Below are 20737 nucleotides of genomic sequence, written 5' to 3'. Positions count from 1 at the left end.
GATGCGCCGCTCCACCAATGGCTGCTAAAAAAGCGCCCGGCAGGGGCGGGATGGGGGAGAGCGGCGGCCAATGAGCGGGCGGGTTGCTGCGGGGTCTGCGAGCGGCGCTTCATTGTCGGGAGCGGCGGCGGCGGCGACATGAGGTGGGGAGCGGGGGGGACACCGGGGGGACACCGGGGGGACACCGGGATTAGGGAGGACGGGGGGAAGTGGAGGGAGAACCGGGATTGGAGGGACCACGGGGACCGTGGGGGGACGGGCACCGGGGAGCGACCGGGGCTGGGGGGCCGCGGGACCGGGGAGAGAGCGGGAGCGGAGCGAGGGAACGGGAGGAGAGCGGCGGGAGCGGGGCGGGGAACCGGGGATGGGGGGGGCGAACACCGAAGCCGGGGGTGGGGGGACCCTGAGAGGGACCGGGAGGGGAGCAGGGAGCACCGGGAGGGGACCGGGAGGGGAGCGGGAGCACCGGGAGGGGCAGGACGGGCCGGGGGAAGCGGGCCCGGGGCTCGGAGCCCCCGCTCAGCGCCGCTCCCGTTCTCTCCCCGCAGGGGCGATCGAGGCCGCGGCCGCGGCGGCCGCTTCGGTTCCAGGCGAGTCCCGGGGCCGGTCCGGTGCTGCCGTAGGACCGGGCCGGTCCCCGCGTGTCGCGACAGGCGGCGGGAGGGGGGTCTGGGGGCGCAGGGAGTGAATTTGGGGTTTTCTCTTCCCCCGTAGGTTCCGGCCCTTTGTGCCCCACATCCCCTTCGACTTCTATGTCGTGAGTAACCCCCGCCCCGAGGGCGATTCCCGGGAATTCTCCGGGATTTTCCCGCGGTTAACGATTCCCCCATCCCCTGTGGGTCAGTCAAAATGCCGCACCGGAGGGTTTTCCTCCTGTTGGAAATGGGAATACGGGAGCCAGGCGAGGAAGAATGACACAAATCGCTCCAGGATTGGGGATTTGGGGATTGTGAGTGGTAAAATTTGGGATTTCACAGGGAAAATTTGGGATTGTCACAGGTAAGATTTGGGACTGTAACAGGGAAAATTTGGGATTGTGACAGGGAAAATTTGGGATTGTCACAGGGAAAATTTGGGATTGTGACAGGGAAAATTTCGGATTGTCACAGGTAAATTTGGGATTGTGACAGGTGAAATTTGGGACTGTGACAGGCAAATTTTCAGACTGTAACGGGTAAAATTTGGGATTTCACTGGTAACATTTGGGGTTATGACAGGTAAATTTTGGGATTGTGACAGGTAAAATTTGGGATTTTCACAGGTAAAATTTGGGATTGTGACAGGTAAAATTTGGGATTTTCACAGGTAAATTTTGGGATTATGACAGGTAAAATTTGGGATTTCACAGGTAAATTTTGGGTAAATCCCTTCAGTGAGGTTTGTCCCCTCTCCCCAGGGTGATGCCCACACCCCCAGGTGCTCACCTACCTGTTTCCCACCTTCCCCAGCAGGAAATCCCTTTTTCCCAAATTCCCTGAGTCTCTTCCCTCTGCGCAAGGCCTGCAGACAACGGGGGGTTAATGAATTAATTAATAAACTCTTTATTAACCTCCACCAGCTCTGCTGGCCGCCCATGCAGCTGCTGGAGGCCGGCAGGAGCAGGGAGGGAGCGATCCCAGCGGGAATTCTGTCCCGTTCCAGTGTGAGATGGCTTTTCCCCGCGTCAAACCCGCGGCAGACGAGACGGCCTTCAGCGAGGCGCTGCTCAAGAGGAACCAGGACCTGGCTCCCACCGCTGCCGAGCAGGTGCTGTGCCCAAAAATCCCCCCAAATCCTCCAGGTGGGGCTGGGGGGATCCAAACTTCTTCAGGAGGGGTGTAAAATTTAATTTTGGGGGAGATTTGTGGGTTTTGGATCATGCTGTGGTGTTCCCTGCCAGGCTTCCATCCTGTCCCTGGTGACCAAGATCAACAACGTCATCGATAATTTAATTGTGGCACCGGGAACGTTCGAGGTGGTGAGTGCAGGGCTTGGGAAAGGAGCTCGCTGGGGAGGTGCTGGGTGAGGCCCAGAGCGGTGGGACTGGGGATTGGGAGGATGCTCCTGGCCCAGGGTGGGTTAAGCCTTGATGCTGAGCCCCCAAAATGTGGCTTGTGGGTTGAATTCTTGGGATTTTGGGTCATTCTTCCACCAGCAAATCGAGGAGGTTCACCAGGTGGGCTCCTCCAAGGACCCAGGGTGGGTTAAGGCTCCATGCTGAGCCCCCAAACGTAACAAGTGGGTTGAATTCTTGGGATTTTGGGGTTGTTTTCCCACCAGCAAATCGAGGAGGTTCACCAGGTGGGCTCCTCCAAGTACCCAGGGTGGGTTAAGCCTTGATGCTGAGCCCCCAAATGCAGCATGTGGGTTGAATTCTTGGGATTTGGGGTCGTTTTTCCACCAGCAAACTGAAGAGGTTCACCACACGTGCTCCTCCAAGTACCCAGGGTGGGTTCAGGCTCGGTGCTGAGCCCCCAAATGTGGCTTGTGGGTTGAATTCTTGGGATTTTGGGTCATTCTTCAACCAGCAAATCGAGGAGGTTCGCCAGGTGGGCTCCTCCAAGTACCCAGGGTGGGTTAAGCCTTGATGCTGAGCTCCCAAACGTAACAAGTGGGTTGAATTCCCGGGATTTTGGGTTTTTCCACCAGCAAATCGAGGATGTTCACCACGTGTGCTCCTCCAAGAACCCAGGGTGGGTTAAGGCTCGATGCTGAGCCCCAAAATGTGGCTTGTGGGTTGAATTCTTGGGATTTTGGGTTGTTTTCCCACCAGCAAATCGAGGAGGTTCGCCAGGTGGGCTCCTACAAGAAGGGGACGATGACGACGGGGCACAACGTGGCGGATCTGGTGGTGATCCTGAAGATCCTGCCCACCTGTGAGTGTCCCCTGGGTGGGATCACAGCAGCCCTTGGTGCCAGGCCCCGCTCTGACCCTCCTCCTCCTCCTCTTTCCCAGTGGAAGCCGTGGCAGCCTTGGGGAACAAGGTGGTGGAGAGCCTGCGGGCGCAGGACCCCAGCGAAGGTGAGGCCGCGCTCTGCAGCGCTCAGGGCTGTGATCCGTGCAGATTCCCGACCCCTCCAGGCCCAATTCCTGCTCCTTCCCCACAGTGCTGACCATGCTGACCAACGAGACCGGCTTCGAGATCAGCTCGGCCGACGCCACGGTGAAGATCCTGATCACCACGGTGCCGCCCAACCTGCGCAAGCTGGACCCGGAGCTGCACCGTGAGCGCCCGGCCGCGCCCCCCGCCCGGAGCAGCCGCGGTGCCCGGGGCTGCCTGGGCAAACCGGGGATTTCTGCTCCTTGCAGTGGACATCAAGGTGCTGCAGAGCGCCCTGGCCGCCATCCGGCACGCGCGGTGGTTCGAGGAGAACGCCTCGCAGTCCACGTGAGTGCGGGCGCGGGGCTGGGCCCGGATCCTCAGGCTGGGTCTGAACCCTCAGGCTGGGTCTGAACCCTCAGGCTGGGTCTGAATCCTCTGTCTGGGTCTGAACCTTCAGGCTGGGTCTGAATCCTCAGGCTGGGTCTGAATCCTTAGGGCTGGGTCTGAATCCTTAGGCTGGGTCTGAATCCTTAGGGCTGGGTCTGAATCCTTAGGGCTGGGTCTGAATCCTTAGGGCTGGGTCTGAATCCTCAGGCTGGGTCTGAATCCTCAGGCTGGGTCTGAATCCTCAGGCTGGGTCTGAATCCTTAGGGCTGGGTCTGAATCCTCAGGCTGGGTCTGAATCCTTAGGGCTGGGTCTGAATCCTTAGGGCTGGGTCTGAATCCTCAGGCTGGGTCTGAATCCTCAGGCTGGGTCTGAATCCTCAGGCTGGGTCTGAATCCTCCTTCTGGGCCCAGATCCTCAGTCTGGATCTTAATCCTCCTTCTGGGTCTGAATCCTCCTTCTGGGTCCAGATCCTCAGTCTGGATCCAAATCCTCCTTCTGGATCCTGATCCTCCTTCTGGGTCTGAATCCTCCTTCTGGGTCTGAATCCTCCTTCTGGGTCCAGATCCTCAGTCTGCGCCTGGATCCTCCTGCTGGATCTAAATCCTTATTCTGGATCCTAATCCTCCTTCTGGGTCTAGATCCTTATTCAGGATCCTAATCAGAATTCTGAGTCCAGATCTTTATTCCAGATCCTAATCATAAATCTGGGTCTAGATCCTCTTTTTGGATCCAGATCTTGGTTCTGCATCCAGATTCTCCTTCTGGATGCAGATCTTCCTTTTGGATCCAGATCCTCCTCCTGGATTCTAATAATGGTTCTAGATCCTAATCCTTGGTCTGGATCCAGATCCTCCTCCTGGATCCTTATCCCCATTCCCGAGAACACGGAGTGCAGTCCTGCTGTGGGACTGAGCCTCCTCCTGCCTCTGCTCCAGGGTGAAGGTTCTGATCCGGCTGCTCAAGGACCTGAGGATTCGCTTCCCCGGCTTCGAGCCGCTCACGCCCTGGATCCTGGACCTGCTGGTGGGGTCACCGCCGTGCTGCCGATCCCCATCCCGGCAGCAGTTGGGATTCGTGTCCCAGGCTGGGATTCTTCTGTTCTTCCTGCCCTGACTGCTGCTCCTCCCCTCCCCTCTGCAGGGGCACTACGCCGTGATGAACAATCCCACCCGGCAGCCCCTGGCCCTCAACATCGCCTACAGGTCCGTGGCATTTCCCTTCCACAAATTCCCGTCGTAGCTCCGTTTTCCTGACAAAACCGTTGGAATCTCAGGGGCTGACTGGGAGCTAAATCCAGCTCCTCCAGCTGGGGTTTCCTGGTGCTGTTTTTGCTGGAAGGATCCAGTTTTAACCCAGATTGTCCCCGTGCAGGCGCTGCCTCCAGATCCTGGCGGCCGGGCTCTTCCTGCCCGGCTCCGTCGGCATCACGGATCCGTGCGAGAGCGGCAACTTCCGCGTGCACACGGTGATGACGCTGGAGCAGCAGGTGAGGAGGGGTCCCCCCAAAGGCAGGGGACTCATCTGGGGTCCCTGTCCCCACACTGACCCCTCCCCATCCCCAGGACATGGTGTGCTACACCGCCCAGACCCTCGTGCGCATCCTGTCCCACGGAGGATACCGGAAAATCCTGGGACAGGAGGGTGACGCCAGCTGTGAGTGGGGCTGGGGGGTGTCAGGGTGGGGACGGGGCTGGGGTCCCCACGAGAGGGTGCCCAGGGTCACCTCTTGGGGCAGACCTGGCCTCCGAGATGTCCACGTGGGACGGGGTGATCGTGACGCCGTCGGAGAAGGCGTACGAGAAACCTCCGGAGAAGAAGGAAGGGGAGGAGGAGGAGGAGAACCAGGAGGAGCCGGCGGCGGGCGAGGAGGAGGAGAGCATGGAGACGCAGGAGTGACACCTGTGCTGCCTGCAGCAGGTGAGGGGACACCAGCCCGGAGGGTCAGGGTCCCTCCTGGGTGTCCCTGCGCCCTGTCCCTGTTTTGTACGTTGCACATTAAAAGTGTCCCCCCTTTCCAGCGTGTCCTGCTTGTTCAGGTCCATGTGGGACAGGTGGGAATGAGGCAGGTGGAGCAGCAGAAGGAGGATCCAAGACTTAAGGAACCACCAGATCCCACTTGGGGCAGCCCAAACCCCACCTGTGCCTCCCAAATTCCACCTGGGGGTGTTCCAAATCCAACCTGGAGGTGCCCAGACCCCCCTGGCAGCACCTCTGTTGTCCCCAAGGCCCCTCAGGGACGTGGGAGCACCACGAACTCTCAGTCACTTTTATTCCAGCGCCCACAAATCCGGGAACACGGCTCCGAGTGTCCCGAGGGTGACGGGGGACATCCCCTCGATTCCTGAGCTGGGATAAACAGGGATTCCTGCTCCCCTGGCTGGTCACCTGCTCTCCTGGCTGGTCACCTGCTGCCTTGGTCACTTGCCCTGGTAGCCCCCAGCCTCCAGCATGGCTCTCCTCCTCACCGTCTCCTTGGCCACGCTGTGGTTCAGCCTCCGCAGCCGCTCCTGCACGGGGCAAAAGTCACCTGTCAGCACCTGGGGGGCTCTGGGACCCCCCAGCCCCCCGTCCCCCCTCACCTGGGCGTTCTGCAGGATGTTGTTGACCAGCACCACGCGGCGCCGGGCGTTCAGCAGCTTCTTCACGTAGGGGTCGAGGTCCAGCGCCACTTTCTGGTCCTCGTTGATGCGGCAGAGCTCTGGGGAGGGGTCTGGGTGAGCCCCCCGTGTCCCCCTCGCGCTGAGGGGGGACAGGGGGGACCCCCCGGTTTTGGCTCACCTGTGGCCAGGCTGTCGATGTGCTCCCGCAGCTCCACCTGGCTCTCCCTGTGGAAGGGGGACAGCTCAAAGCCTGGGGACACCCCAAACCCAACTCTGCCCCCACAACAGGAATGGGACCTGCATGGCCAGCACCCCCCAGCCACCAACCCCAACAACTGCCCACCTCACGTACCCCCAAATCCCTTCATCCCCAAACTTCACCTTCATGTACCGCCAAAGTCCATCCCCAGAACTCGCCCTCACGCACCCCCAAAGCCCTTCAGCCCCACAGAACTGCCCTCCCCGGCTCTCCCTGCCCCTCAGCCCGGCCCGCCGCGCCCCGCCCCGCTCCCGGCCGGTCCTGCCCCGCTGCCCGCCGCTCTCCGTGCCCGGACCTGACGCTGTGGACGTGGCGGTCGAGCTGTCGCACGGCGGGCCGCAGGAACTGCAGGAGCCCCTCAGCAAAGAGCTCCCGCGCCCCGGGGCCGCTCCCCGCCGCCATCTTGGCCCACGGGCGCCGCGGGTGCTGCCGGGAAATTGAGTCCGCAGGGATGGGGAGTGGCCGCTTCCGGTGCGCGTCGCGGGGGCTGCCGGGAAATGTAGTCCTAATGGTGCAAGGGCACAGCTGGATGCACATCTGGAAGCGCATCTGGAGGCGCACCTGGCGGCACAACTGCACTGCTGAGCGTCCGCCAAAGGCCACAGATTCCAACCCCATCCATTAAATCTTGGTTAAAACAACATGATGTTAGTCCTTTCACCTTGTTTTTAAAGTTTTTTTTTTGTTTATTTTCATACAAAAGTTAAAGCAGGAGGTGGAAATCAGCACCGAGAGCCGCACTACACCCAGGCCACAAGCCCTGACCCAACCCATTAAATAACTGTTAAACCAACACATTTTTGGTCATTTCGCTTCTCTTTTTTTTTGCCACTTTTCTTCATTTTTTGGCCTTTTTTTCCCTTTTTTTGGCTCCTTCCAGGAGTCAGGCGTGGGCGTCAGGCAGGGCGTGCAGGACGTGGTCGAGCAGCTGCAGGGCCCGGTGCAGGTGCACCTCGATCCAGCAGGGCGTGCAGGTGATGCTGGCCCGGGGGTAGTCGGGCCCCCAGCCCTTAACGAAGCTCAGCCTAACGAGGCACAGGCGCCGCAGGTCATCCACGCCGAGCCCGGCGGCCACCGACAGCCCTGGGGGGGTGACACAGTCAGCACGGGGGTCCCAGCCCACCCTGGGGTCACTCATGGGTGGTGGGACAGTCCTGGGAGGGTCAGCACGGGGGTCCCAGCCGCCCTGGGGTCACTCATGGGTGGTGGGACAGTCTTAGAGGGGTCAGGATTGGGGTCCCAGCCCACCCTGGATGGTGGGACAGCCCCAGGGGTCATCCTGGGGGGCTGACCACTGCAGTGGTCACTCACCGATGGCCGGGGCGATGCCTCCCACGGAGCCAGGCCCGGGGATGCTGCCGGCCACCGCAGCCGCCTGGGCAGTGGCCGCAGCCTGGGCAGTGGCCGCCTGCTGCTGCATCTGCCGGTGGCACTGGCGCAGGTCAAACACCTGGGGGGACACGGGGGGACCCCTCAGCAGGGCGACTTTGGGGCGGAGGGTCCCCTTCAGGGGGTCCCTCCATCCCTGGGGTCCTTCCACTGCTCAGAACCCCCAAAATCCGGGCACAGAACCCCCCCAGCCCTCCTGGGGACCCCCGGGGAGCCCCGGGGACCCCGACCTTGATGTGTGCTCCGGGGTACACCTTGTGCACGGCGTCCCCGGGCGCTCTGCCCGCCTCCCTGTCCAGGTAGAAGCTCTGCACGAACACGGCGTGGTCGCTGCGGCAGCGCATCCACACGTCGCCCTCTCCCCGCCGCTCCAGCTGCACGCCCTTGCCGATGTGCAGCCTGCCCGAGAGCCTCAGCACGGACCCCCAGACCCCTGCTCCAGCCCCCCAGACCCCGTCCCACCTGCCCAGTCCCTGTTCACCTGCCCAGCCCCTGTTCCAGCCCCCCAGCCCCTGTCCCACCTGCCCAGCCCCCTGTTCCAGCCCCTGTTCACCTGCCCAGCCCCTGTCCCACCTGCCCAGCCCCCTGTTCCAGCCCCTGTCCCACCTGCCCAGCCCAGGCCTCAGCTTCTCCGTTTTTCCCTGATTATCCCATATTTTTCCCTCATATTCCTCCCTTCTGCCCCGATTACCTCCCATTATCCCCTCCCATGCCCCCCTCTCGTGCCCCCCATTCCCCCCACTCCCCTCATTCCCCCCATTCCCCCCTCACCCTCCATGCCCCCCATGCCCTCCATGCCCTCTATGCCCTCCCCCTGCCCCCGTGCCCCCCTGACCCCCCATGCCCCTCATTCCCCCCTCACCCCCCATGCCCCCATCACCCCCATGCCCCCATCACCCCCCATGCCCCTCGACCCACCGTGCCCCCCGACCCACCGTGCCCTCTCGCTGGCGGCGCAGCGCTGCACGTTGGAGAGCTGCCCCAGGCAGAAGCGAGCCCCCCCCGAGGGGTCCACGTAGCCGTCCACCACCACCGAGGGGCAGCTGGAGGGCACCTTGAAGATCTCCCCCACCTGCACGTCCTGCTCGAAGTAGGCGATGGAGCACCAGAACTCCGGCCCTGGAACGGGGGGCACCTGGATTTTAGGGGGGGACACGGCACCCGTGGGTGCTAAGGAGGGTGGGGGGCACTCACCAGGGTGGGTGGACACGGGGGGCTGGAGCACGGGGGGCCCTGGGAGGGGTAGAGAGGGGGTCAGCACCCTGAAGACCCCTCCCCAGCCCTCGCCCAGGGCCCCCCAAACCTACAGCAGTGGTTGGGGTGGTGCTGGGGGGGCTGGGGGTGGCTCTGGCTGCCGGGGTGCTGTGGTGGGGGGGGCTGCGACCCCCCCAAACTCGGGGTGTAAATGGTGGCACTGCTCCAGCTCAGCGGTGAACCTGCAGGGGGACACGGGGGGACATAAGGAGGGTCCCCCCGAGGGGGTTTGGGGCAGTGGGGTACCCCCATACTCACTGTGGTGGGGTGGTTTGGGGTACCCGTTCTGCAGGGGGGGCTGTGCTGGGGGGCCCTCGGGGTGGGCCAGAGGGAGCAGGGGATCCTGGGGGGTCGCTGTGGGGGGATATGGGAACAGGGGGTCATTGTGGGGTACACGGGGTGGGGGGCTCAGGGTGATGCCCCCAAACCCTCGCAGGGTGGGGGCAAAGGGGGGGTCTCACCTCGGGGCGCCATGGGGAGCGCAGGGTAGGTCCGGGGCACTCGGGGGGGCTCAGGGGGCAGCGCTCGGAGGGGCCGGGCGGGGGGCTCGGCCCCCGGCTCCCGACGGGCCGGCAGCTCCATCTGCACACAGTCATGGACAAACTCCTCCTTCACCGGGCGCGGGGGGGGCACTGGGGAGGGTGGGGCACACACACCGGAGACCATGGGGGGGCACGGGGACCCGCGGCGGGGGGCTGGGCTGGCTCCGGGGGGGCTCCCCGCCGGCCGCGGGCCGGGGTCTCACCTGTGCACTGGATGCTCAGACCTGCGGGAGAGGTGGGGAGGGGGGATTAGGGGTGCTGGTGACCCCCCCTTGGCGAGCCCCCCGTGCGGGGGTCCCGGCTCACCGCTGCCGGGGGTCCCCACGCGCTCGTAGTGGTAGGGGTTGACACAAACGCTGTCGCACTTGAGGTCGAAGGCGAATTGGCAGAACTGGACGGGTTTGAGCTCGTTCTTGTGCAGGTCGGGCCAGCGCCAGAGCCGGGCGTAGATGACGTGGGGGAAACCCTTCCTGCCGGCCACCTGCGGGGAGGGGGCGACACGAAGGGGGAGTGGGGGGCTGTGACCCCTTCCCAGGGTGACAACACCGGGATCGCCCCCAGGGTGACAACACCGGGGTCCCCCAAGCCCCCACACCGGGACCCCCTCCAGTCCCCACACCGGGATGCCTTCAAGCCCCCACACCGGGATCCCCCCCGGCCCCCCCAGCACGGGGCTGGCGCCAGGCCGGGGGTCCCCCCGCGCCTCCCGGCTCCAGACATAACAAACGCCCCCTCCCCGCTCCCCCCGGCCCCAGGCTGCCAGCAGACACTGACTCACCGGGCAGGGCGGCGCGGGGGAAGCCGCGGACGGGAGGGGGCTGCGGGCAGGGCATCCAGCCCAGCCGCTCCCGCAGCGGGCGGAGGGGGCTCATGGGGCACCCCGACCCCCTAACTTGGGGTGGGTGGGTTTACCCGGGGGTCCCCGGGGGCCCAGCCCCCATCCCGGTGTCCCGGGGTACCTGGAGCCGCCCGTCCAGGGTGCGCTGCACGGTGACACACTGGCCGGGCTGGGCCCCTCCGGAGGTGACAGCGGCCACCAGCGCGTCCAGCTCGTCCCTCTTCTCCTTCAGCTTCCTGAGCAGGCTCTGGATGGCGCGGCGGGCGAAGGCCTCGCTGTCCCCTCCCTGCCGGTGGCACAGCAGGCTGTGCACGATGCCGGGGCCGCTGTCGCTGCCCAGGGACATGGCGCTGCGGCCCTGCAAGGCACGGCGTGTCCCCACGGGTCACCCTGCTGCAGGGGACACCGAGCCGCCGCCACCAGGGACGTGTGTGGCACCGGGAAGGTGACCCCCTCCAGGTGACAAAGCCATCTGTCACCCAAAGCCTGGCTTCTGTGCTCCCTGGCTGATGGCACGACCTGAGTGCCAGAGTTTGTCCCCAGCTTGGGGTGAGGTGACAGAACACAGTTTACAGGGACACTCGGGGTGTCCCCAGCTCCCCATAGCAGCACAACCAGAGCTGGATGGTGGCATCAGGCTCGGCGACAGCGGTGTCCCCAGCCTGGCACGGAGCAGGGCTGTGTCCCTGCCCGGTGCCACGGGGACGGACCGGCTCCCGCAGCCGCCGCCGAGGCCAGACTAAACAGAGCCCAGCCTGGCGCCGCTCCTTAACCCCTCTCTCTCTCTCCCGGCTTCTCCCTTTCCTGCCTCCCTGCCAGACCAGGCTCACGCCAGAGCCTGGCTGCAGCGCTCCAGAGCCCTGGAAAATCCTTGGGATGGCGGCAGACACAACAAACCGCTGCTCTCTGCTCCTTATCTGGGACTGCGAGGGAGCCTGGCTGTCCCGCCAGCACTCCCCGCGTGTCCCCCCGCGCCCGGCTCCTCCAGGATGCCATCTCGGCACGGCGACACTTCCAGCGATGCTGAAGGACCCCATGGGACTCCCCATGGCGGGGGTGCGACCCTCAGCCCTCCCGCCAGGCTCTGGGGTTCATCCCGGGCATCTCATCCCTGCTCCCTGCCCATCCTCTGCCTCACGTTTGGGGGATAAAAGCAGTGGGAGAGGGGACCTGGGGTCCTGCTCCCCACCCCAGCTCCAGGGGCTGCATCCCAAGGCTGCCTCAGGGAAGGCTGGAAGGGTCGGAGCCATCCCCGTCCCTCTGCAGAGCTCAGCCCGCTCGGGTTTGGGGCAAGCTGGGCTCAGTGGGGCCGGACCCACCCCGTCCCCACCCCGCATCGCCCTGCCGGGAGAGCCCGCGGCTGATCCCCGTGCCGAGCGTCCCAAAGCTCCCAAAGGGATGTTCCTGCGACACCACGGGGCACGGGAAGGTGACAGGGACGGCGCAGGGGTTCTGAGGGGTGACAGGCTTCAAGGAGGGGACACAGCGGAGACCTCCGGGGGACCGAGGCTGCCTCGGGCTCGACTCACCTCCACCGGCCCCGGCTGCCGTCACTCGCGGCCCGGCTCCCGCCGCATCTCCTCCGGCTCACGGTGGTGCTGCCGTGCCTGGAGCTCCCTGTCCTTCCCTGTCCTGAGCCCCTGCCCTTCCCTCAGGCCTTGTCCTGAGACACCTGCCCTTCCCTCAGCCCCTGCCCTCAGCCCCCTGCCCTTCCCTCAGCCCCTGTCCTGCCCTCAGCCCCTGCCCTTCCCGAGCCCCTGCCCTTCCCTCAGCCCCTGTCCTCCCTGAGCCCCCTGCCCTTCCCTCAGCCCCTGTCCTGCCCTCAGCCCCTGTCCTGCCCTCAGCCCCCTGTCTTTCCCTCAGGCCCTTGCCCTTTTCTCCCACCCTCGGCCCTTTCCCTCAGTCCTCTGCCCTTCCCTCAGCCCCGTCCTCCTGCCCTCAGCCTCCTCCTCCTTCTGTCAGCCCTTTCCCTCAGCGTCCCTCACCTTCTGTGAGCCCTCTCCTCCTCCTCTCAGCCCTCTCCTCCTCCTCCCGGCCCTCTCCTCCTCCTCTGAGCCCTCTCCTCCTGCTCCCGGCCCTCTCCTGCTCCCGGTCCCGTTCCCGCTCCCTCAGCCGTTTCCCAACTCCGTCCCTACAATAACAAAAGGAGCGGCCGGAGCGCGTGAGGCGCCGCCGCGCCGCAGCCAATGGCAGCGCCCGTGACAGCCGGGCCTCGCCCCGCCAGCCAATCGCGGCCGCGCTTGCACGGCGCGAGCCCCCAGACGGGCCCCGCCCCCGGCGCCGCCGGGCCCGGCTCCCACCGGGAGCGCCGCGGGTCCCGGCCCCGGTTATACCGCGGGTCCGGCCCCGGTTACACCCCGAGAACGCGGCGGGTCCGGCCCCGTTATCCCCCGGGAACGCCGCGGGTCCCGGCCCCGGTTATATCCCCAGAGCTCTGGGAATTCTCTCTCCTTTAGGTAAGCAGAAATGCAAGATTCCAAGGGAACACGAGCAGGAAAACTTACAGCATGGCTGATAAAAGCACAGACCCTCTAGTTATAAAAATTAATCTTATTAAAAAAAAAAAGATGAATTTTGGAGCCTGTTCTGGCAAAGAGGCATTTCCACTCCACTGTCCTGGCTGAATTTTCTGTCTCTGCCTCTCATTTCTTTAAACAAACACTTGAACCACACAGAAACACGGCGCCAAAAGAACTCCAACCCCCCAAAATCCACTGAAACAGGGAAGTTTTCCACCTGCCCCAACCCCACGGGGATTTTTGGTGCAGAACAAAAAGCACTGGGAGGAGAAAAAGAGCCAAAGTCAGGCTGGATTGGCTTCAGGGGGGTTAAACTGAACTCCAGCCATCCCAAAATGTACAAGGGCTGATGCCAAAAATACAAGAAACCATCCCAAAACCCAACAAACCAATCCCAAAATCCAACAAACCCATCCCAAAACCCGACAAACTCATCCCAAAACCTGACAAACCCATCCCAAAACCAGGGAGCTCCAGAGGCACACAAAGACCTGGTGCTGCCAGCAGCAGATTCTCCACAGCAGCTCCATCCCATCCGTGCTTCCTCAGGGAAAAACCACCAAAAAAGATCCCGGGAAAAGAACAATCCAAAAAAAGTTTAATACAACAGAGAGTATCAAAACATTGAAGAACACACTAAGTCTGAGTTTCCCCTCGGGGATCCCCGACGGAACGAGCCCTCCCGGCAGTCCCGGCCCCTCAGTCGGTGGCCTCGGGATCCGTCTGTGCCATGTAAGCGTCCAGCTCGGCGTCCAGGTGTCCCTTGGTCTTGGACATGTAGGCGTCCAGCTGGTTGTCCAGCTGCTCCTTGGTGAGGGCGGGCCGTGCCGAGCCTCTGCCGCGGCCCCGGCCTCTGCCGCGCCCGCCGAAGCCGCCCCGGCCGCGCCCGGCCATGCCGCGCCCTGCGGGGACACGGTCAGGGGATGGATCCTGGGGGGTCACAGCCTCCATCCCGGGGTGTCACAGCCTCCATCCCGGGGTGTCACAACCCTCCATCCCGGGGTGTCACACCCTTCCATCCTGAGATGTCACACCCCTCCGTCCCAGGATGTCACACCCCCTCACTGCCTCCATCGCGGGATGTCACACCCCTCCATCCCGGGATGTCACCCCACTCCATCCTGGGGTGTCACACCCTCCATCCCAGGATGTCACACCCCTCCATCCCGGGATGTCACACACCTCCATCCAGGGATTTCAATCCCCTCCATCCCGGGATGTCACACCCCTCCATCCCGGGGTGTCACGCCCCCTCACTGCCTCCATCCCGGGATGTCACCCCACTCCATCCTGGGGTTTCACACCCCTCCATCCCGGGACATCACACCCCTTCACTGGCTTCATCCCAGGATTTCCCACCCCTCACTGCCTCCATCCCATCATTTCCCACCCCTCACTGCCTCCATCCCATCATTTCCCACCCCTCACTGCCTCCATCCCATCATTTCCCACCCCTCACTGCCTCCATCCCAGCATTTCCCACCCCTCACTGCCTCCATCCCAGCATTTCCCACCCCTCACTGCCTCCATCCCAGCATTTCCCACCCCTCACTGCCTCCATCCCAGCATTTCCCACCCCTCACTGCCTCCATCCCAAGATTTCCCACCCCTCTCAGCCCCTTGTGGATTCCCACTGATATGCCTGACTTGTGGGTACACTCCCAGCTCCTTCTCATCACTCAAGAGCTTCCTGAGAATTCCTCAATCCCAGCCTAACACCAAGATGGTGTTTCCCCTCCCACCCCTGCTGAGCTCCAGTTTTAAAACAACCCCATCTCGGATAAAAGCTTTGAATTCCAGGCCTGGAATTCTTGGGGCTGCATGCTCCAGCCTCAGCCAGGACAGAAGGATCCCAGCTGGATTACGGATTCATTCCTGTTGCCAGGCACTCACCTCTGCCGCCGATGCCTCCCCGGCCCATGGCGCCCCGGCCCAGGCCGCCTCTTCCCGGGCCCCCGCGGCCCCTGATGCCGCCTCTCCGCAGGCCCATCCTGGGGGCGATCCCCCTCCCGCCACGCAGCAGGCCTTGACCTTGGGTGGAGAAGCCAGAAAAGCGGGTGTTGAGGCGTGATTTCATGGTTTACCTCAGATTCCCTGCCAGGTGTGGCAGTCATCCCTCCTTTCCCCACCCTGAGCACTGTCTGTCAGTCCTGGAACTCCAGAAGGGCAGATTCAGAGGATGCCCTCTACCCCCGGGGGGCACAGGGCCATCCAGGTGTCCTTTGTCCCTTGTACCTGGTTGGTGGCTCCCTATTCCTTCCCTCTCCCCTGGGTAAAAGGAGCAGCACCCATGTGGTTTGGGAGTTCTGTTGGAGCTGTTGTGGGTTCAGAATAAAGCTCTGGATCCAAACCCTCCATCAAAACCAACTCCTTTCCTTCAACATCCCCTTAAAGCTTCTCCACAGAGGGAAACCTGAGGAGCAGACCCTGTTATGGGGGGAAGCTCCATCCCAGCACCACCAGAGCTCCTGCAAGCCTGGACTCGTCCCCACGTGCCCAGCTGCAACACCCAGCCAGCCAAAAGTGTCTGTGGGGTGAAACACCACACATCCAGCCAGCCCAGTGTCCCTGGGGTGAAACACCACACAGCCAGCTGGCCAAAAGTGTCTGTGGGGTGAAACACCACACAGCCAGCTGGCCAAAAGTGTCTGTGGGGTGAAACACCACACATCCAGCTGGCCCAAAGTGTCCCTGGGGTGAAACACCACACAGCCAGCTGGCCCAAAGTGTCTGTGGGGTGATCCAGCTGGCCAAAAGTGTCCCTGGGGTGAAACACCACAGTTGCCCCTATTTGGTTCAGACAAGCCAAGGCACGTCCCATCTACAATGCAATAATGACAAGCAGGATTTCAGCCCCAGGGGGACAGGGGGGACGGCAGGGGACTGACCTCGGAGCGCCACCCCTCCTCGGATCATGGCCCGGGCGCCGCGGCCCCGCAGGGCCCCCCGGGGCAGCCCCCGCTGGCCCAGGGCCAGCCCCCGGCCGCCCAGGGCTCCGCGGGCCAGCGTCCCCGCCGGCCGGCCCAGCCGCGCCTGGATGTTGCTCTTGCCGAGGCGTTGCTTCAAGCTCTTCTGGAAGAGAAGATTTGGGAGGGACAGGGGTCATGCAGCAATCTGGGATCAGGGACACGACAGTGCAGGGGTTGTGCCTGGAGTGCAGGCCTGCGTTCCCCACGGGTCAGCACGGGAGGAAACTGCAGCACAGCGGGGCTACCGAGGGAGGGTGGGGTTTTAGGGGCTGTCCTGCCGTGGGACTGTGAGGTGAAGCAGCTCCCGGAGCCCGGGATGAGCCTTTTGTCTGGAAAAATAGAGAGGAGACATCAACAGCCAGCACCCAACACCCCCACCGACCACCAGGGAATGACGACGTGTTTCTGATCTGAGGGAAAAAGTGGAATTTTCTGCCAGTCCCTCTCAGGGATCTCATTTTTTGGATCATTGAATGCTCTGAGTTGAGAGGGATCCATGAGGATCATCCAGGCCAACTCCTGCTCCTGCACAGACACCCCAAAATCCCACTCTGGGCATCCCTGGGAGCGCTGTCCAACCGCTCCTGGAGCTCTGGCAGCCTTGGGAACGTGCCCATTCCCTGGGGAGCCTGGGCAGCGCCCAGCACCCTCTGGGGCCCTAAAATCCATCCTAAACCCCCCTGGCACAGCTCCATCCCATTCCATTCCCTGGGGAGCCTGGGCACTCTCTGGAGGAAGAACCTTTCCCTAAAATCCATCCTAAACCTCCCCTGGCACAGCTCCATCCCATTCCCTGGGGAGCCTGGGTAGTGCCCAGCACCCCCTGGGGCCCCTAAAACTCATCCTAAACCTTCCCTGGCACAGCTCCATCCCATTTCCTGGGGAGCCTGGGCACGCTCTGGAGGAACAACCTTTCCCTAAAATCCATCCTAAACCTCCCCGGCACAGTTCCAGCCATTCCCAGGATCCTGTCCCTGTCCCAAGGAGCAGAGATCAGAACTGCAGATCCCTGAGGCTCCTCTGCTCCAGCAGGACACACCAAGTGTCCTCAGCCACTCTTCCAGACCTTTCTCCATCCTTGACACGCTCCAACACCTTTTTTTACAGAATCCCACAAGTCTCCAGGTTGGAAAAGACCTCCCAGACCACTGAGTCCAATCCCCACCTTGTGCCCAGCCCAGGTGCCACATCCAGGCTTTCCCTGGATGGCCGCTCCAAAATTCCCTGGGCAGCCCCTTCCAAAGCCTCACCACCCTTCCCACAGGAGGAAAAAACTCCTCCTATGTCCAACCCCACCCTCCTGTCAGGGAGATGTAGAGAACCACAAGGCCCCCCCTGAGCCTCCTTTCCTCCAGCAGCTCCCCACACTCACCCTCCATCCCCTTCCCTTCTCTGGCCTCTCTCTCTTTCCGGAGCTGTTTTTTCCACATCCTGCAAGGCTCCAATGCCCCTTCCCCTCACCTGTTTGAGCTTCAGAGCAGCCTGCACAGACGGTCTGTTCTCCATCTGCTGGGCCAGCCGTCTGTTTCGAGCGCTGGCCAGCTGCTGCTGCTGCATGGTGGCCCGGATATTCACCGGCATCGGCTGTTTGTTCTTCAGCATGTTAGTGAAGCTTCAAGGTCGAATAAAACGGGGTTTAATTAAAGCTTAAAACACACAATTATCGGCATTTCACGGTGCTCGAGTGGGGCTCCAGCTCCCATGAACCTTATGCAAAGAGTGGCACTTATGGGATTACGGATCCCTCGCTGGCAGCGAGGCCCGGAGAGGCAGGAATGAGGTGGAAGTTTTCAGTGGGAATGAGAAAGCTGGAGGTTAGTGGGTTTAGAGATGGCAGAAGGGGTGACAACCAGCAGGAAGCGGGGATGGTCGTGACAGGAGGGGGGAGAAACAGGACAGCAAAAGCCAAATCAACCCTCCAAAAAAATCTGGGAAAAGCGTCAAAATTCCAGGCCAGGAGGTAGGTTGGGAAGAGGCCATGCTCGCTGTCCTCCGGCACCAGGTTGGAAGGGATAATCTTAAAACCTTTTCCAACCTTAGCAGTTCCCTGATTGTACAAAATTCCACCACCCAGAGCATCTCCTGAACGCCACCCAACTGCTCTGCTGAAACGAGGCCACTTGGGAATTTAGGCGGTGTTTTAATTTCTCCACCAAAGAGAGATGGTAAATAAAGCTCTCGAGCAGCACCCCAGCAGCATCCTGGGAGCTGGCGAGCAAAACCCACCCCTCAAAATGAAATCCACCCCTCAAAATGAAATTAAATCCACCCCCTAAAAAGAAAATCTATCCCCTAAAAACAAGGAGATTGGGCTGACAGGGAGGGAAGGAGCCAGCAAGGCGTCCCTGAGCTCAGGAGCTGCCCCATCCCAGCGTGTTTAACCCCAAAGCGCCCAGCGGGACACCCGTTAGTCGTCACGGAGGAGCCACACGTGGAAAAACCCAGCGGGATGAGCCACGGGAAGAGCTCGAGGACAGAGAGAGATGGAGGTGAAGCCAAAGCTGTTGCCTCTTACAAGGCCCACGAGAGCCTTCGGGCGGGTTCCGGGGCCGCCGCCGGCCTCTTACAGAGCCCACCCGGGCGGGCGGGACCCTCGGGCGCGGCAGCCGAGCCAAAATACCAATGTCAAAACATGTGGGAGAGACAGGGAGGGTGTGAGGTTGGTCTCTGCTCCTACAACGCATCCCACCGGATTTACGAGGCGAATCAACAACCTAAAGACACCGAGGCCGGAGAAATCCCTCCAGAATTTTGGTTTTTTTTGGTGGTTTGTTTTTTTTTTTTGGCCCTTTTAACCTTGCGTGTGCCGCAGGGGTCGGAGGGTAAGGCGGGTGTGGAGGCACCCGCTCGCTGGACGAGGTTAAAAGAGGGCGGAAAACCACAGTGGGTTTTTTTTTTTTTTGATTTTTGGATAGTGAGAATTAAGTAAAAAAAAAATAAAAAAATAAAAAATATATATATATGATTTCTTAGGAGCTGAAGGTGCCGTTGGCTTCCTCACCGCTCGTTCAGAGACATCTTGGTGGTGCTCTTTAGCACGACCTTCGGTGCTGACTGTGCAGCCATCTTCAGAGAATCTGCAAAAAACAGGCCCCAAAAACGAAAATTTAGATATTGAGCAGGCGTTTATACCACTAAATACTAAAAATCCCGTCTGTTCTGCCTCCTTGGGTGGAGGAAATCAAGGTTAGGGTAGGTTTTGTGTAATATATTCATTTATTTTCAGTGGTTTTTAGCCCTCTGCTAGGATTTTTCAGTTCTGATTGTGGGATTTTTAATGGTTTTTAGTCCTCTCCTAGTTTTAATAAATCAGGGAGTTCCTTTATTTCTCCCTTACCAAAAATGGATATTTTTACAGTGAATGCTTCAGCAATATTAGGAGGAATAATATAAAAATCCAGCAGCATAATGGCAACCAAATGGCATCTTCAGAGCAAAGATGCAAACCAGACCCCAAGACATCAAATGAATACAATTATTACATATTTACATGACTAAACATTAAAAAACCTCTGTTCTCTGTGGAGAGAACTAAGAGTGAGACAAGTTATAAATATTATATTTATGTATTTTTAATGTTTTCTAACCCTCTACCAGGTTTAATAAATACGGGAGTTACTTTAATTTACCTTTAGTAAAAATGTATCTTTTTACAGTGAATACCTTATCGGTTTTTTGAGTAATAACACAAAAAAATCCAGCTGTAAATAGCACCCAAATGCCTTTAGCACAGTGACACCCCCACATTTCCCATGTTCTTAGCACGACCAAGGTGCAAACCCCAATTTTAAGGGCACAGGGAATAAAATTGGGAATAAAAATCCAAGGTGATGCTACAAAAGCATCGCAGCCTTTAAAAACATCGAGGTTTAAATCCCCTCAGGACAGGGATTTAAATCCCCCCCAGTGCTGGATGCTACAGAAACACGCTGGGTTCCAACCTCCGAGCTCTGCAAATCGATTTATTAATTTAATTTATAATTAGCAGCAAATTTAACGGGTGGATGACGGCCGGGATGCGCTCACTCTATAGTGCCCTCAAATAAACGATTTATTGAGAGAATTTACACTTAGAAATAGCGACAACAGAAATCCTTATTCCTGTTTTAAATGATTTTTAATAATTTTATTGTAATATACAGCAGCTTTCTCAATTTGAAGTGGTTTTTAAAGCGTTTTTCTTCTTGGGGGGGAAAAAAAACCCAACAGCTCCGCCCCCCTCAGGCCCGGCTCCGGAGCCCGGTCAGGGGGAAGAGCCCCGACCCTGAGGGGGCCCCGGGCCATGAGGGGGCCATGAGGGAACCCCCCGGGCCCTCAGGATCGCCCCCCCGGCTCTCCGCCCCCGCGCAGCCGGGCCGCTCACTCACCGAAGCACACGGTCGCCAGGTCTCCGGTGGCTCCGGCGGGCGGGCGGGTGATTGCGGGGCCGGTGTGGGGCCGGCGCGGGGCCGGGGCTGGCGCTGAGCTCCGCCCGCTCCCGCCGCCGCCGCCGCTTCTCCCTCAGCCGCCCGCGACAAAATGGCGCCGGCGCCGCTCCCGCCCCCGCCGAAATGGCGGCCGCGCTCCCGGCCACGCCCCCTGCCGCGCGAGCCCCCCCCGCGGTGGGCGGTGGTTGGTGCAGCCGCGGAGGGGGCGGGGAAAGGGGCGGGGCGGAGGGAGAGGCGGGAACGTCCTGGCGGGAATTCGGGGTGGAGCCCTGGTGACGTCATAGGGAGCGGTGTCGTCACGGAACCGTCATGGAATCGTCATGGAATCGTCAGGGAATCGTCATGGAATTGTCAGGCAATTGTCATGGAATTGTCAGAGAATTGTCATGGAATCGTCAGGGAATCGTCATGGAATCGTCATGGAATTGTCATGGAATCGTCATGGAATTGTCATGGAATCGTCATAGAAACGTCAGGGAATTGTCATGGAAACTATGGGACCAGGGAGCCGTGGGCTCAGGGGCGCTGC

At 61.1% G+C, this 20737-nt stretch overlaps 4 protein-coding genes across 6 annotated transcripts; 1 reads left to right on the top strand and 3 right to left on the bottom strand.

Moving 5' to 3' along the window:
- Positions 1-94: 94 nt before the first annotated feature.
- On the top strand, positions 95-5528 carry ILF2 (interleukin enhancer binding factor 2). The gene is made up of 14 exons (XM_084223382.1): positions 95-143; positions 549-590; positions 715-757; positions 1642-1746; positions 1880-1957; positions 2753-2855; positions 2936-3001; positions 3088-3204; positions 3290-3368; positions 4347-4434; positions 4552-4613; positions 4783-4897; positions 4974-5064; positions 5147-5528. Exons 1-14 carry the CDS (start codon positions 139-141, stop codon positions 5305-5307), a joined length of 1155 nt encoding a protein of 384 aa, XP_084079508.1. The 5' UTR covers positions 95-138; the 3' UTR covers positions 5308-5528.
- Positions 5529-5663: 135 nt separating this feature from the next.
- SNAPIN (SNAP associated protein) lies at positions 5664-6900 on the bottom strand. Its single transcript, XM_084223383.1, has 4 exons — positions 6566-6900; positions 6190-6236; positions 5991-6109; positions 5664-5918 (listed from the first exon to the last, which is right to left on the bottom strand). Exons 1-4 carry the CDS (start codon positions 6886-6888, stop codon positions 5829-5831), a joined length of 579 nt encoding a protein of 192 aa, XP_084079509.1. The 5' UTR covers positions 6889-6900; the 3' UTR covers positions 5664-5828.
- Positions 6901-7150: 250 nt separating this feature from the next.
- On the bottom strand, positions 7151-12008 carry LOC311164083 (mothers against decapentaplegic homolog 4-like). Of its 2 annotated transcripts, XM_084223379.1 has the most exons (12): positions 11823-12008; positions 10415-10651; positions 9762-9936; positions 9659-9679; positions 9375-9545; positions 9172-9267; positions 8967-9095; positions 8854-8892; positions 8595-8778; positions 7890-8058; positions 7582-7720; positions 7151-7353 (listed from the first exon to the last, which is right to left on the bottom strand). In XM_084223379.1, the coding sequence occupies exons 2-12, from the start codon at positions 10637-10639 to the stop codon at positions 7154-7156; spliced, it is 1548 nt and encodes a 515-aa protein (XP_084079505.1). In that variant the 5' UTR covers positions 10640-10651; positions 11823-12008; the 3' UTR covers positions 7151-7153. The 2 variants fall into 2 exon arrangements, with proteins under 2 accessions (XP_084079505.1, XP_084079506.1); XM_084223380.1 differs by lacking the exons at positions 8854-8892; positions 8967-9095; positions 9172-9267.
- A 1385-nt stretch (positions 12009-13393) lies between these two features.
- On the bottom strand, positions 13394-20316 carry CHTOP (chromatin target of PRMT1). Of its 2 annotated transcripts, none has more exons than XM_084222981.1 (6): positions 20149-20316; positions 18783-18858; positions 17243-17393; positions 15701-15884; positions 14706-14843; positions 13394-13714 (listed from the first exon to the last, which is right to left on the bottom strand). In XM_084222981.1, the coding sequence occupies exons 2-6, from the start codon at positions 18845-18847 to the stop codon at positions 13512-13514; spliced, it is 741 nt and encodes a 246-aa protein (XP_084079107.1). In that variant the 5' UTR covers positions 18848-18858; positions 20149-20316; the 3' UTR covers positions 13394-13511. The 2 variants fall into 2 exon arrangements, with proteins under 2 accessions (XP_084079107.1, XP_084079108.1); XM_084222982.1 differs by having other exon boundaries at positions 15701-15881.
- Between the last annotated feature and the right edge of the window lie 421 nt (positions 20317-20737).

Source organism: Fringilla coelebs, assembly GCF_963513975.1.
Source record: "Fringilla coelebs genome assembly, chromosome: 29".
Classification (NCBI taxonomy): Eukaryota; Metazoa; Chordata; class Aves; order Passeriformes; family Fringillidae; genus Fringilla; species Fringilla coelebs.
This window is presented reverse-complemented; position numbering and strand designations above follow the sequence as displayed.